Source organism: Opisthocomus hoazin, chromosome 14 (genome assembly GCF_030867145.1).
Source record: "Opisthocomus hoazin isolate bOpiHoa1 chromosome 14, bOpiHoa1.hap1, whole genome shotgun sequence".
Lineage (NCBI taxonomy): Eukaryota > Metazoa > Chordata > Aves > Opisthocomiformes > Opisthocomidae > Opisthocomus > Opisthocomus hoazin.
This window is the reverse complement of record NC_134427.1, coordinates 22,720,620-22,736,111: the sequence shown is the minus strand read 5'-3', so window position 1 is coordinate 22,736,111 and position 15,492 is coordinate 22,720,620. Positions and strand designations below refer to the sequence as shown.

General features: G+C 54.9%; 1 protein-coding gene and 1 non-coding gene across 2 annotated transcripts; one reads left to right on the top strand and one right to left on the bottom strand.

Annotated features, from left to right (window-relative positions):
* The first annotated feature begins 24 nt into the window (after window positions 1-24).
* TRNAE-UUC (transfer RNA glutamic acid (anticodon UUC)) lies at window positions 25-96 on the top strand. The gene has a single exon. It is a non-coding gene; the product is annotated as a tRNA-Glu (tRNA).
* A 1,546-nt stretch (window positions 97-1,642) lies between these two features.
* Window positions 1,643-13,073, bottom strand: LOC142363106 (DNA polymerase beta-like). The gene is made up of 7 exons (XM_075435472.1): window positions 12,961-13,073; window positions 11,857-11,960; window positions 11,357-11,421; window positions 8,081-8,295; window positions 7,691-7,827; window positions 6,959-7,171; window positions 1,643-2,884 (listed from the first exon to the last, which is right to left on the bottom strand). Exons 4-7 carry the CDS (start codon window positions 8,274-8,276, stop codon window positions 2,852-2,854), a joined length of 579 nt encoding a protein of 192 aa, XP_075291587.1. The 5' UTR covers window positions 8,277-8,295; window positions 11,357-11,421; window positions 11,857-11,960; window positions 12,961-13,073; the 3' UTR covers window positions 1,643-2,851.
* Window positions 13,074-15,492: the final 2,419 nt, after the last annotated feature.

The window sequence follows — 15,492 nt, the reverse complement described above, 5'->3', positions numbered from 1 at the left end:
GTGGCGGGAATTAAACCCAGCGCTTCCCATATGGTCTAGCGGTTAGGATTCCTGGTTTTCACCCAGGCGGCCCGGGTTCGACTCCCGGTATGGGAAGAACAACTCCGGTTTTTTCCCCGGCCCGGGAAATCACTTTTTTGAGTTTGCGGATCAATTTTTACTTTTTACTGGAAAATGCAGCGCCGCTGCGGCCCTCCGCTCCCCCTCACGACCCTTTCGCATCCAATTTTTGCACCTCTGCCACTGCAACCCCTGCCTCTGCCCCAGCTTACAAAGTCCAACTCAACAACTGAGCGCCCAACTAAACAACACGCGTTTACCTGCATTTTTCTCGAATACAGCCAAGAAAGCTGCTGCTTGCGTCCCACAGCGCGTTTTAAATTGCTGTGACGCGAATAGCGCTGTGCTGTAACTCCAGCAGCGACTGCCCGGAGCAGCAGCGCTCGGCCCGCACCCTCCGCCCCAAGGACTCGGGGAGGGCGGGGTCCCGTCCCCACGCGGCCGCTGCGGCTTGCTGGGGTGCCCGAGATCTTGGCTTCAGCGGGCCTTCGGGCAGCCCCCGAGCTGCTGCTGCTGCGAAGCCAGAGCCTCGGCACCTCACGCACCCCTCTCGGAGCCTCTTCACCTCACGCACCCCCTCAGAGCCCTCTCACGCAACCCCCCTCGGAGCCACCGCACGCACCGCCCTCAGAGCCCCTTCACGCACCCCTCTCAAGCCCCATCACCTCACGCACTCCCTCGGAGCCCCCTCAGGCACCCCCTCGGAGCCCCATCACGCACCCCTTCAAAGCCCCATCACCTCACGCACCCCCTCGGAGCCCCATCGCCTCACGCACCCCCCTCAGAGCCCCCTCACGCACCCCCTCGGAGCCCCATTGCCTCACGGACCCCCCCCTCAGAGCCCTCTCACGCACCCCCTCGGAGCCCCATCACCTCACGCACCCCCCTCAGAGCCTCAGCCCCCGGCCCATTTCGGCCCTAAGCAGACACCTCCCCGCCAGCACCCTGGACGCAGGACCCCGCCCTACCCACCGCCCACCCGCCCGCCTCCCCCCCGGCTCCCTGACACGGCCGCGCGGCCCGCGCGCAGGTTGGGGCGGGGCTGCAGGCAGGAGAGCGCTGGGCGCCGCTCTGCGCATGCGCGCCCAGCGCGCCCCTATATGAGGGCGGTGTGAGGCGGGCGGTGCCTCGGAAGGGTTCAGGAGTAGGCAGGAGTGTGCGGTTTTGCTCGGCTCCTGTCAACCGGTCTGGGCGCCTTTCAACCGGGCCATTAGTTGTGTGGTGCGGTTTAGGGGCTGGTGCAGGCCGGGGACTGTGTGTGGAGAGATGGATGTCACCTGTGGCAGCCCATGGAGTGAACAGGGTGGGGGGGTGGCCCAGTGCAGCCTGCCTGAAGCCCCGTGGTGAGGGGGGTTCTGAGGTCTGTGGAGAATGGTAGGCGCTGCCCGGGATGTGTCTGTGAACCTGGTAAGTTCCTGCAGTTGGTTTTTGATGCGACTTAAATGGCAGTCAGGAATCCTGCAGGGTTACAGACACACCATGGAGTTCTTGGTCTTCAATAATAAGCAGTAAGCAACACTGCAGCAGCTAAATGTCTAAACTACCAAGTACTAAAGACCAGGCACCACCAAATACATTGTCTTGTAGCACACCACTGCATTATGCACCTCCATCTATGAATGGGGAACATCCACAGACATGAATTCTATGACTAAGGAATACAGAACCGCGAAATGAGGCGTGTCAGTCTGTGGCCTGTCCTACTAATGACAATCAATCTTAGCTATACCAGAACAAGCACAAACGTGGCAGTTTGGTAGGCTCAGGGCGGGTATGAGTGAAAAACAGTTCTGTGTCAATTTTAAGTCAATGCAGGTTGAGCAGCCTTATTGTGATCCAGATGTAAACCCCTCTGTGCCCCCCCAAAGGCTGACATAGGGCCTAACTGCTAACAAACCTAAGAATCATCCCATAATCCTAGTCAGTATTTGAGTTTCCTTGTCAAGCTTGCAGCTTCTGTAACGTGTTTGTCTTCCCGTGCTACTCAAATAGCAACACATGCCATGCCAATGGTCTGTAAGGGTTGAATTAAAATCAACAAGTTGGTAGCTCCTTAAGAAGCGAAGCAACAGAAATGTTGTCCCAAAGATAATCAGTAATGGGATCTGCTCTCAAGTCCAAAGTACTCACTGCCTTTTGAAGTGATATAAAAGGAGCTCTAAAATCAGAGCTGTCGGGTTTTTGGCTGAGCTGTCAGGTTATGGCCAAGCTGACTGTAGCAAAGGTCGAGATGTCCCAGTTAATCGAGCTGGGCGTCTGGGTACCGTAAGCTGGAGAAAGCTTGGAGCTGCGCATCTGACAGTACTACAGCATACCTGGGAGCAGAGGGGGTCGCGCAGCTGGAGAGGGGTCACAACACACTGCCCTGCCGAAAGGGTTCAGGAGAGAAACCAGCTTGGCCAGAGCTTCAGCACTGCAGGAGCCATCCTCTTGCAACGGAGATAAAGATAATGGGAATCTACCTTAAGTAACTCCGGACAGCACCTGTAACAAATGTCTCATTCAGTGTCTGTACATCAAACAGGACAGAGAGAACTGAACACAGACCAGAGGAGATGGCGAGCCGAGCAGCCTGACGTTCCAAGGGGGAAGAATGCCTGCAGCAGCTCAAAGAGGAATCTGTTACCCAGGAGAAGAGGTGCAGTCCATTGTCTTAGATGTCTCCAGGGGCAGGATTGTTGCTGCTAGATTAAATAACTGTCTCTTTAAAAGCCTACATCAGATAATTCTGTATATTTAAATCAGATGCTTTACGAAAATAATTGATAAAAATTACCTAGCTTATTCCACATCAGCTGAAGCTTTTAGATAAAGGCTTCACGTCCTAAAAAAAAAGAAAAAAAAGTTGTCTTACATCAAAAATAGAATTTGTGATCTTTGCCAAGAATTGAATTCCGTGTTTAAAATTTATGCAGGAATGATCTCTGAATATCTGAGAGTATCCAAAAAGGGAGGCATAGAATAGGCTGGGTTTTCTCTCTAGGTACAGAAATTTTAATTGTCTCCAAACAGGCAGATCGACACGCAGCCCTCCAACCATGCTGTGCTGTAGCTCTGCTGTTCCTTTTGCAGCAGAAGCCTGTAGCCAGGCTGGAGAAGCTCTCTCAGCTGAGGAATGGACTGCCAAAAAGAACGGTTCAAATGCAGAAGGAACAACCCAGTCCCAGAATCAAGGTGACTCCTCTAAGATGTCAAAACAGTCGAGCTGGCATCTCAAAGGGGGCTGTGCGTGTGATAAATCTCAAGGAAGTATTTCAGCCTACTAGGCCAAGCACGTTATCAAGAATATTTAGTGCACCGTCTCCCAGGAGGACTCTCCAGGGAAGGTCACCGCTCGTCCTCTTCCTCCCGCCCCCACACATCCGAAACGCTTTGGCTGTTCGCTGCTCTCACGTGCCTCCTCGCGACAGTACGTCAGCCTTAGAGGGACATTCGCAGCGCGGTTCTGTATTGACTTGGGAAGGCGTTTCCTTCCTTTTGTAGATAAAGCCAAGGTGGTTCCTGGCACGAATGTCTGCACATGGAAGCTCCCCGTTGCGACGTGCAATGACAATGTTCTTTCTAGACCCCATCCTAACTGCACATTCCCTGCAACAGCAACTGAATGAATGCGAGCAGTCACTTTCTTAGCTGAGAACAGATTGCCTTCTGCTTGCAAACCGCCTTTCTCCAGAGACGCAGGGCTCTTGGGAGCACCCAGCACTTACACGCTGTTATCCACACTGCTTACAAAGCCACTACTCCAGCAGGTTCCTGCACAGCACCACAAGCGCAGGCACTGGGGCATTTGCTTACCAACGTGTGGGAACAGATACGTAAGTAAAGAAAACCATTCTAGAGAACTGGAGGAAAGAACACGCAGCTGCAAAGCGCGTCAGGGCGCGGAGGGGAAAGACAGGGCTGACGGATTGTCTGAAACACAGTCTGCGCTGGCAGGCTGAAGGCATAGCTCCCTATGGTTTTATAAGCTCCAGCAGCTGTTACAGCCAGTTTCAGCTGACCCAACTGTAGGGCAGACCTTAGCAGATACGTTACTGGGCAGAGCAGCACGCTGCTCCTAAGCCAGTGAATGTAGCTCTAGGGCAGCTGAGGCAGAAAATGATCCCTTTATAATGGAGGAGGACTTCCATGTGCTTGCAGCGTAATGGAAGTTTAGCTGGTAAGAAAAGGCTAGTTTTTTGGGTGCTGGATAAAAAGTGTCCCCACAGCAGATGAAAATATTTTCCACAGATGGTAAGTGACAGCTGAAAAGACCAGTTGCTAAGACAGACAGACAACACCCAACTACCCTGTGCTTACTGCGGAACTGCCAAGGTTGGCAGGGCCCACGAGACTGTCTAGTCCAACCACCCTGCTGACAGCCAGGTCACCTGCACCAGGCTGTTCAGGACACTGTCCAGCTGGGATCTGAGTGTCTCCAAGGACGTCCCAAAACCCTTCTGGGCATCCGGCTGCAGTGCTTGATCACACTCACGATGGTTTTTTTTTCCTGAAGTGGCAATTCCTGTATTTCATTTTGTGTCCACTACTTTTCCTTCCACCAGACACTGCTCTGAAGAGTCTGGATCCATCTTTAGTCTGAACAGAAGGTATTTACACGCACGGAGGTTCTCTCTCCCCGAGCGTTCTCTTCTCCAGGCTGAACAGCCCCAGCTCCCAGGCTCTGCTTGTGACAGATGCTCCAGCCCCCAAACACCTTCTTTGCTGGACTGTCACCAGCATGTCCCTGTCTGTCTTCCACTGGGAGCCCAGAGCCGGACACAGGACCGCAGGCCTCCCTGGGCATGCTGACCCTGCTTAATGCAGCCTCCTGGCTGCCTCTGCTGTGGGGGCACGTCCCTGGCCCATGGCTGAGGCCTACCAGGGCCCCCAGGTCCTGTCAAAACCGCTTTCCAGCCAGTCAGCCACAGCACGTACTGCGGCACGGGGCTATTTTAATTTACAAACCCGAATGATACACAGTAAGTAACAGGCTGGTAGACTGCTAGGAGATTCCTCTCCCTTCTCCTTAGGCAAGTAAGCTGAATTACTATTAATTTAAAAAGCAGAAATTGTACGGTCAAAACACTTCAACATTTTTCACTGGCAAAACGACCCATAACTATTCAATGGTGTTAGAATGGAAGTGCTTGCCCCAGAGGATTTCAGCCGTTTAAGCTTTTCTAAGCTTTAAGCCTTCCCCCCCCCCGCCCCATTACTTAAGGCTTTTAAGAGCCAACACACATATGAAGAATGGTTTTACGTGTCTCCTTTGAAGGAGAGATGTGAAGAAAACATCCACCCCACTTCCTTTTCAAACATGTAGTACAACATCCCTGTGAGGCCTTGAACCTGAAATTGCAGAGCAGCTCTGTAGTTTTGTCTGACGCCGTGCTGTGTTTGTTTTACACAGGCACAAAAGATACTGCAGTAGCCGCTGTGATCATCACTTTGCGCTCTGTGACAGCGTGCCAAGGTCCACCTTTGCCGTGGGAATTTAGAGGCACTTCACCTCTTCCTTTCTCCCCCTGAACTCTTAGATGTCCCAGTTAAGCAGAAAAAAAAGCTGTGCTTAGCTGTGAAGCAGCATCCAGGCGAGCCTCTTTGCTACGTTTCTGTTCTGAAAAGTCCTATGCTGGTTAGCAGCTGGTGGGAAGTCATGATGCATTATTTTGCATAATCACAATTACAAGCTGCTGCTACAGGTAGCAGTTCTCCATTCATTTTCCAAGGGGTAGCAGAATAAAATATGTTTTTTTCTCCCCCACCCTCCTTCCTTTTGTGCATGTCCTCTATTTTTAAAGCCTATTTCCAAAGAAAAATGTACACAGTCAGATTAGTCTGATAAAATCCTTCTAATTCCCTGATGTTCTTACTGGAGAGAAACTTGTCTCAAAATCTGGAGCTGAGGAAGTTTATAATTTAACTGCACAATGCCAGCACTTGTGTACTGCCAGCACCTAATCTGAGCTATCGTTACTTATCAAGTGCCTTCTGCTACACAGATTCTGTACACTGTATACTCCAGTCATTAACGCTGGAAGCTTCACTGGTGGAACTTTCACCTGAACAATCCAAAAGGCTCCAAAGCTATAAAAATTGCAGCTCAGGGACTGTACAGAAATAACAACACATGAGACAGTCTGCAACCACTGAACAAGCGCTCGTACTTCTTGGGCTTTCAGCCTCTTGCTTTCACGATTGTTACACACAGTAAATCACCAAAAAGAGATCTGGCTACACCATTTCCTTAGCCTGCCCCAGTTTTCGTATTAACCAGTACGGGGTGCTGGCCCAGAGACGAGCAGGTGAAGACACCAGTGCTCCGACCGTCCTTTGGTGTAGTGCAGGAAACCAGCTAGGAAGAGTGGCTCAGTTCCAAAAATATCTGGGCTTTTCTAATTGTGATCACAGCCTAAGTGCTGTGACCCTTAGAAAAAGACTAAAATAGCTTCATCACCTATCTGTCGTCTCGTTGGCTTGATTACTGCCGCCATGGCACTTCAATACATCACACAGTGACTCCACAGAATTGTCACTGTTGACCAGTACCCACCACCTTCAAACTCAGCTGCCAAAAGTTTAGTAACACAAAATGTTTTGTCTGAAAGTGGAACTTCCCGCTCCCCAGGGTGAAGCAGCAGCCTGTGATTCACTGCCGCCGGAGAAAACTTGTACAAAGCGCTCAAGCAAACAACAAGATACTTTCTTCCAAGGGGTCTGACTACTCTGCTGCCTTCACCGCAGGTTTTTCTTAGTAGACTACGTGTTTTCACCTGCTTTAAATGCTTCTGTGCATGACAGAGAGAGCAAAACGAGGTAATACAAGGTTTAGTCTTCTGATGCTACCCTGGCACCACGGGCTTACGTCAGTAACGTACGCTTCCTGCAATGTTTAAAGAATTGAATATACACTTGCGCTCAAGCCTGGCCGTCCGTAGAAGGCGATGCGAGTGTCACGAGGCGAGATGCAGGGCAAGCAGGGGTTCACTCTGGTCCTCTGGCTGCGGGTACGTCCGTGGACGTAGTCGCAGATGGTGTCTTCACGTTCTTCTGGAAGGGCCCTCCCAGCACCGCCTGCAAGCACGTCACAGCTGAGATTCAGAAGGCAGAAGTTTGGTACCAGCCTGAGCTGCCAAGATCAAGGCAAACCGCTCAGAAACCACGAACCTTTTCATCCAGGCACAAAGGTATTTAACAAATATCCATGCCAAAGGAAATCAGATACCTAATCACTTTGCAAGTTATAAGGATTTTTAAAACAAGAAATAGACAGCCCGCTCTCCCTTCTCGCCCTGCCCCCAACCTCACTGCAGGGCATCGATAACTCTCGTGTAACAGCACGGGAAAGCAGTGCCTGTGCACGGCCCTCAGCCTTTACGGAGACCCAAGCTGCAGGCTAACAGCAGAACTCTCCAAAGCAGGCGAGGCGAGCTGAAGAGGGGATTTCTGTGCCCGTGCTGCTGTAGATAACCAGGCTGCCTCTCTGTGCGCCGGTGACACCCAGCGCCAGCCAGGAGACAACGGAAAATTTCAGTGAGCGGCAGGATTCCCAGGAGCGTTTCGATACGTGGAGAGCAATTTCAGAAGAGGATCACGCAGAGGATGTAACTAGAAAAACTACCCTGCACCAAGGCATGAACTGACCCACCACATGCAGGGGGTGGCTCACGGACACGCTGACGGTGAAGCCCCTCTCCACAGCATGAACTCTTGTGTTCGTGTTGCGCCTGTCACCGCGTGTGAAACGCAGTATGCTGCAGCAATGCTTTTCTCCAGGGCGTGAGCCTGGAATAAGAGAGAGGAGAAAAAAAAAATATATACATGGAAGGCAAATACGAAGTTAGAAGCCATTTGGAATTCAGCCACTCAGGCGTTCTGCTCAATCCCCTGCCCGTGAAGCGCAGGGCTTCAGAAATCTGAACGCTGGCGTGCCCGCGCAGAGCCAGCGTTACAGCACAGAGTGGCGTGGTAACGCCGCTCGTCGTTCTGGAAGTGGACATAAGGAGCCTGTTTTGCAGTTGTGATACGGCATTCTCACCAACAACCCGCCGCAGAGATGGGCAGCTGTACGGTGGCTTCCCCGCAACGCAGAGGAGCTGGGTACCGATGAAACACCGTGTTTTGTGCGTGGGAAGAGACACCTGAAGGCGCATCTTCACCAAACGCTCCTGGTGTACCGGAGATCCCGGGTACTTGTCAGGTCTGCTGTGGATAGGCTGTTCCAGCTTCTGCATTTGGCAGGTAACGGACACCCTGTGAGGAAGCAAACAAAGCAAGAAATACAAAATTAGAGATGAACAGATTTGAGAGAGTCTCGCAGAGTCTCGCTGACCTCTCCCACCCCGCTTTCCAAAGCGCACATCTCCAAACACTGGTAGTTCTGTGACCACACGCAGTCTTGAGAGGCTGGTAACAGATGGTGCTTGTGAAATTGGAATGAAATTATAACACAGAAGTTTAACAATCTCAAAGAGACTTGCCGCATGGACATCATGATAAACCAAAAAGGAGAAGCAAATTACTTTTGAAAGGTCCTGAAAGCGTTCAACAGTGGCCTGCCAGCGTAGCTTATCTGCACCTGCGTTCCGTCCTTGGACCGAGCGCCAGGCTGCGCTTCGCTCGTCACTGCACTCCACCTCCGTTAGGGTCGGTTTATCTCTGGACGCGGGCTGATCGCTGGTCAGCCTGCAGGGCAAAGTCAGCGTCCTGCCAAACTGCTCAGGTCAGTATTTTCTACGAACATCTGGATGTCGCGTAGCCGTGCCTAAAACTCCGGCTGACAAAAAAGGACGGCTCGCTCTCGAGAACTCCTCTGTCACTTTTCAGGCAAACCGATTTGCAGGCTCTGTGTAATGCACGTCTTGGCTTCGCTGTCTTCTGTCTCATCTGTAATCACCTAAAATGATCATGTAGTATGTGGAGGGGAAAAAGAGAGAAAATCAATGAATGATTAGACGTGTCTGCACGGGAGAGAGTCTTGTGAGACGCATCCTCCAGCCTCATGCTGAGATTTCCCCCTCTGTTCTTAGCTTTATTTTGAAGGCAAGACATCGCCTTTGCTTTTCAAGTTCTGCCGTCTGTCTCCCATACGGAGGCTTTGCTCTTCTCAGATTCCCAGCTGCAATCACATTTCTGTTTCCTGCAATGTTCCTTTCTTATCTCCCGCTTTGAAGACAGCGATTACAGAATCCTTTCTAAAAGCTGTCAGGATTACACGGAGCAAGCGGTCCAACTGTTAAGGAGCCTGTAGGGCTCTGAAAGGAAGCTGGGGTGCTGAGCATCTCTGCTTTAGCTCACGGATGTGCATCTAGCTTCAAATCAATACGAGATTCACACTCCAGCTCGTGTAGGAGTGATTCCTCCTCTCGTGATGTAACTGTCCCGGGAAACTCGACAAATCTAATAGCACGTGCCAGGCAAAAACCAGTAAGAACACAAACGGCAGCGACCCAGGGAAGCTCGTCTCATGTGTACCCCCACGGGCAAATCGTAGCTTGAGGCAGCTCTGGTCATTCACCCGGCGAAGGCGGGGAGGCTTCTCCATCGAGTGGTTTCCTCCAGGGTTATCACAGTCCCGTAGGTCAGACCACCTCCAACTTCTGCACAGAATCACAGCATGGTCGGGGGTGGAAGGGACCTCCGGGGGTCGCCCAGCCCAACCCCATGCCCAAGCAGGGTCACCCACAGCAGGCTGCACAGCACCGCGGCCAGGCGGGTCTGGAATATCTCCAGAGAAGGAGACTCCACAGCCTCCCTGGGCAGCCGGGGCCAGGGCTCCGTCACCCTCAGAGTGAGAAGTTCTTCCTCGGGTTCAGCTGGAGCTTCCTCTGCTTCAGTTTGTGCCCATTGCCCCTTGTCCTGTCGCTGGGCACCAGAGGAAAGAGTCTGGCCCCGTCCTTCTGACACCCACCCTGCAGATATTTGTAGGCATTTCTAAGGTCCCCTCTCAGCCTTCTCTTCTCCAGGCTGAACAAGCCCAGCTCCCTCAGCCTCTCCTCGTAGGAGAGATGCTCCAGTCCCCTCATCATCCTCGTAGCCCTCCGCTGGGCTCTCTCCACATTAAAGGTGGTTGCATGTTACAGGTGATCTGGGCAGGGTTCACTGTGGTGACTCAAGCTGCTCCCTTTCTCCGGCTGCTGCCTCTGCGTGCTGGAACACAGACTGGATGGCAGCCCAAAGCAGCAAAGCAGCCGCCTCTGCCACGTTCCTCAACTAAATCCGCTCTGGTAAAGTCACAACCGGCATGAGCACAACTTCAGCCTCTGTTACGTGCCTTCCCTCCGCTGAGGGTTTTTAACGCAGAAGTGGTGGCACTTTCACTCACCCCTCCTAAAGGCCAAGAAAGCTACCACGCAGTTCCGCCTCGGACAGCCCTGCAAGCTAAACCCGGGAAGACAAATCCCCTTCAGGTTAGTTCAGCTCTTCTTTCAAGCGAAAAAGATGACATCACATGCTCTAATGATCTCCTTCACCTCGGGAGACCAACCGTCTTCAGGCATTTACACCTTCCGGAAGTTTAGCTTGACATATTTTTATTTTTTAGTACGAATTCATACAGCAAAGCCCTTTGGTTCCTGGTCCTCTGGGACCACTCCCCCAAGGGGTTTCACAAAGCCGTCGCTGTGGCTGGTGGAACTCCTCACTCCCCATTTTCCCCCACTGACGCTCGTGGTTTTCCTTGGCTGTTAGAACTGGCTGTCACCCAGCCTGGAGAGCTGCGGCCCGTGAAGACAGCTCTTCAGCGAAGCCAGGCACCACACAAGCCATGCGTTCCAAACAATAAAAGCTGTGCTGTGAGCAAGGGACCTCAAACCTGAGGCGCTCACCAGACACCTCCCGCACTCTGTACTGTGTCCTGAGCCTACCAGCCTACCCTCTGTCCCCACTCTGCAACAAAATCCATGGAAAGGAGAAAAAAATTACATTAAATGTTACACAAAACAAGGTAAGGATGGGCCTGCAATCAGAAATCATGTTATTCTGTCCTAAACATCTCGGAACTGCTGGGGGTGGGGAGGAGATGGGGGCTGCAGAGGCGTGGTGGGGCCAAGCTGCTGGGGAAATCTGGGCGAAACGGGGACTGCGCTGACGCACCGGCAGCGGGATCCAGCTGCGAGACGCATGGCGACAGCTACAGAGAGCCCTGCACCCCCCAGCTCCGGAGCCTTCGCCCCAGGAATGCCCTACACAGCGCCGCAACCCCACAAACCCCCGAGCTGCGACCGGCTCCGTGACGTGTTCTGTCCACGTCCCAACTTCCCTCACGAGACACCAGCCCCCCGCCGCCCCCCCAGCCTCCAGAAAGCCCACTCACCGCGAGCTCTGGTTCGTCTCTCGGCAGCAGCTGTGACCACGCGGCTGCTCCAGCACCCGAGAACACTGGGAACAGTGACAGCACCGAAGAAGAAAAGAAGAAAATTACTTTACAAATAACACAAATCTTACTTCTTTACCAAATAACAGCTTGTATACATGCTGTAGGTTTCTCTAAGCACATGTATCTATTTTTCTACATGAAATATGGCCGAGGGAAAGGGTTGCTCTTGTCAGCAGTGAGAGAACTTTCTCCGCAGTTCAAAGCTGAGCTTTCAGAGTAATTAACCTGCGAGAGCAATGTCAAAAACGCGAGGTTTCATTGGGATTTCCCCAGAGAGATGAGAAACCACCCCAGGGTGTCGGCGGCTCCTCCAATGGGTCGCCGCCCCACCACGCTGGACTTCAGTCCCCGTTTTATTCAGCTGTTTGCCGCAGCTATGGGTTGTAAAATTACACAGAACTGGGGGCGGGGGGGGAGAAGGACAAGAGTCAACATACACCATTATGTCTGCAAAAAGAACAAAATGCAAAATCCAGAGCGGAGAAGGGACCGCAGCTCTTGGAGCTGAACGTGCTAATCACAGCGGACGGGCCACGGCTACCTGGGGAAAGCCAAACGGAGCTGCGGCGGGAGCCCGAGGCGACGTCACGGAAACCCACCACAACGCGAGGACACAAACCCATCGGGATGAGCTGGGTGCACGGGGTCTGGACTCTGGCACCCGGTGTGCACCCAGCTGGCACTTGGGGTGTTCTCAGAGAAACTGGCCAGTGAAACAGAAGAAGTAGAAATACCACCTTCCATCGAACAGAAGGAGCTACGGGACAGAGTCCAGCGGAGGGCTACAAGGATGAGGAGGGGACTGGAGCATCTCTCCTACAAGGAAAGGCTGAGGGAGTTGGGCTTGTTCAGCCTGGAGAAGAGAAGGCTGAGAGGGGACCTTAGAAATGCCTACAAATATCTGCAAGGTGGGGGTCAGGAGGACGGGGCCAGACTCTTTCCAGGGGTGCCCAGCGACAGGACAAGGGGCAACGGGCACAAACTGAAGCAGAGGAAGCTCCAGCTGAACACGAGGAAGAATTTCTTCCCTCTGAGGGTGACGGAGCCCTGGCCCAGGCTGCCCAGGGAGGCTGTGGAGTCTCCTTCTCTGGAGATATTCCAGACCCGCCTGGACGCGGTGCTGTGCAGCCTGCTCTGGGTGACCCTGCTTGGGCAGGGGTTGGGCTGGGTGACCCTCAGAGGTCCCTGCCATGCCGGGTTGGGTGACAAAGCGTCAGCATCACCCCACGTCCCAGACACCGCTCAGACCCTTCCGGGAACCCCAGAGCGGTCTGGGTGGGTAGGGCCCTCCCAGACCCGCTGGTTCCGACCCCCCGCCCCGGGCAGGGACCCTTCTGCCAGCCCAGGCCGCTCCCAGCCCCAAACCGGCCCTGAGCAGCCGCAGCTCCTCTGGCAGCCCGGGCCCGGGTCTCCCCCTCAGATCGGATCCAAACCCCGCAGCGCCGGGGCAGAGCCGCCTACCCCCGCCCCTCCTCGGCTCCCCCGAGGCCCCGCCGGGCTGCCGGAGGGTCCCCCGGCCGCCCAGCCCCAGCTCCCGCAACCTCCCGCACGGCAGCGCAGCTCCAACGCTCGGCCCGCCCCGGCCCCGCTCCTCGGGGACTCTCGGGGGTCTCCACGGAGGGGCCGCGCCCGCGCCCGGAAGTGGCGGTGGCCTTGGCGCCTGCGCACTGCCGCCAGCCTCGCTTCCGCCTCCCGCCGTGTCTCTGGCTCCCTGCCGCCCCCTGCCGGCCGCTCCCCAGCCCCGCCGCGTACCGTCGCGCATGCGCAGTGCCGGCGCGGCCTGGTCGAGGTGAGGCCCGCGGGCTGCGAGCCCGGTTCCCCCCCGGCCTGGGCCCGGCCCCGAACCGACCGAGGGCCCCGGCGACCCCCAGGCCTCCCTAGCCCCCCCAATCCGCCTGTACAGGCTGCCCCCCTCGGGAAGCCGGTCGCTGAGCCCGTTAATGAGCAGTTTTAATTACCAGGCAGGGGCTGCAGCGCAGACATAGGGAAAGGTAAAAAAATAAAAACCACAAAAAAAATTCAACAACAAAGCCCTGAGGACGAGCGTAAGGGAACACGGGGCTGAGAGAGGGTGCCGCGGGGCTCCCCGTGAGGCGAAGCGGCTCCCTCGGTCGCAGTCAGCAGGGGTCGCGCAGGGCCGGCCTCCGAGGGGGAACCAGTGACAGGGCCACAAGGAACGGCCTCGGGCTGCGTCGGGGGGTCCAGATTGGATACTGGGAAAAAATTCCTTACTGGAAGAGCGGTCTGGCGTTGGAGCAGGCTGCCCAGGGCAGTGGGGTAGTCCCCATCCCTGGAGGGGTTCAAAAACCGTGTAGATGTGGCACTTGGGGACACGGTTTAGCAGGCGTGGGGGTGTTGGGGTGACGGTTGGACTTGATGATCTCAGAGGTCTTCTCTAACCTTAGTGATTCTGTGATTCCACGAGAAGCTGCCCGACCCGGCACTGCAGCTGCGTTCCTCGGAGTCGTCTTCTCCGAGGCAAGCGTCCGAGGGCGGAAGGAAGGGAGGAGAGGTATCACAGCGACAGGCTGGAAGCAGAGGGAAGATGAAGCGCTGTCCCTCTCCGAGGCAGTGAGAGTGGAGGGACCGGTGGGATAAGTGTGTGTACAGTGACGCCTTTTACAAGGAACTGCGGTGGCTGGAGTTAAACAGCGAACTGTAAACGAAGGAAGGGAGAAGCAGCAAGGCGTGGGTCTACCTCAGAGCTGCCCCCAAACGAGAGAGCTCCGCTTTCTCTCACGAAGGATCAGTGTCCTTCGTCTTGCTGTTGCCTGCGGTGGCCAGCAGGTCAGCAGCATCTCCGTACGCAACACCGAAAATCGGACACGTACAGAAAGCAGTAACTTTATGTACCTGCAAACCACCGGAGTCTGCAGACGCTTTCCCCGGGGAGCTGCACGCGCGCAGGCTGCACCGCCCGAGGCGTAGCTTCCCCCCCCCCCCCGGCACCGGGAGGACGGCGCCCGCATCCACCCTCGCCTCCGGAAGAGCAGAGCACCGCACGCGGCGGGAGCCGGCGCAGGGGGCTACGTGGACGTCGAGTTGGCGGCGAAGAGGTTTTCTTCTTACCAAGGCGATGAGTAAATGGCAGAAATGTGCAAAGGCAGCGTTCCTGTCACGGGGAGGAGAGCAGTGGCTGCCAGTCCTCGCCAGGACACCGGCTGAGCCGAGAAGCGTTTTTCTACGTCCGGGGTGAGCTCAGGCAGCGGCTTCGCAGACGGAACGCGCTCTGAAGGTGGAACCCCTGCTCTCCGGAAGGAGCTTGCTGGTCTGCACGGCCAGCCAGAACTGGACTCGGATGCATGACAGCAGCACAGCAGAAGTGGCATTTAGTGATTTTTAATGAAAACCCACCATCCTTCAGTGACGCGTCAGGTGCTGTGGGGCTGGGTTTGGCCAGTTAGCGTGCTACGAGCGCTGGCGGTATTGCCGTGTGTTGCCACGTTGCTGCTGGTGCAGGTGTAGCCCCACGTCTCTGCTGTCGCACAGCTGGCTTTGCAGCTGGACCAGGAGTAACTCCTGAGAGCAAAACGCAGAGTGTAACAACCACGCAGCGCATCACTCGCGATGGTCCCTTGCCCCAGACAACGCTGGAACCTGCTGACTTCAGGCAAACCTCCGGAGCGACCCGCAGCCCAGTGTTACGAACCGCGGAGGCAGCCGCTGCTCGGAGGGAGCAGGGCAGCAGGAGGGAAAGGCGCTCCGGGGACAGGGGCGTTGGGGATCGGTTACCCAGCTCGCTGTCTGGAGCAGCGTGAGCAGCACCGCCCCTCCTCACCGCACGGAATGGGGTTTCTGTGGCGCGGGGAGAGAGAGGCCGCGGCAAGCTGGATCCCCTTGGTTCTGCTCCTTCAGTCAGCTCACCTTTTCATCTTCTCTTGAACTTAGAAATATTGTCTCTTCTCTTCACACATGCAGTGTGATACCAAAACAAAACAGCAGCAGTGAAAGCAGAGCTAAGGCAGGAACAGTTGCCGACACCCATGCGGCTGGCGTGGCTTCTCCCTTCCTCTCTGCTAGCCTAAGGAGAGAGAAACCACAAACGACTGTTACCGCTGATGCCCTGAAAAGCC

Excerpts from the sequence above, each read along its gene's own strand:
- LOC142363106 (XM_075435472.1), bottom strand. The coding sequence starts at position 8,276 with ATGCAGAAGCTGGAACAGCCTATCCACAGCAGACCTGACAAGTACCCG. Across the intron at positions 7,828-8,080 it reads ATCTCTGCGGCGGGTTGTTG|GCTCACGCCCTGGAGAAAAG; the intron begins GTGAGAATGCCG and ends CTCTTATTCCAG. Across the intron at positions 7,172-7,690 it reads TGAGCCACCCCCTGCATGTG|CTCAGGCTGGTACCAAACTT; the intron begins GTGGGTCAGTTC and ends TGATCTTGGCAG.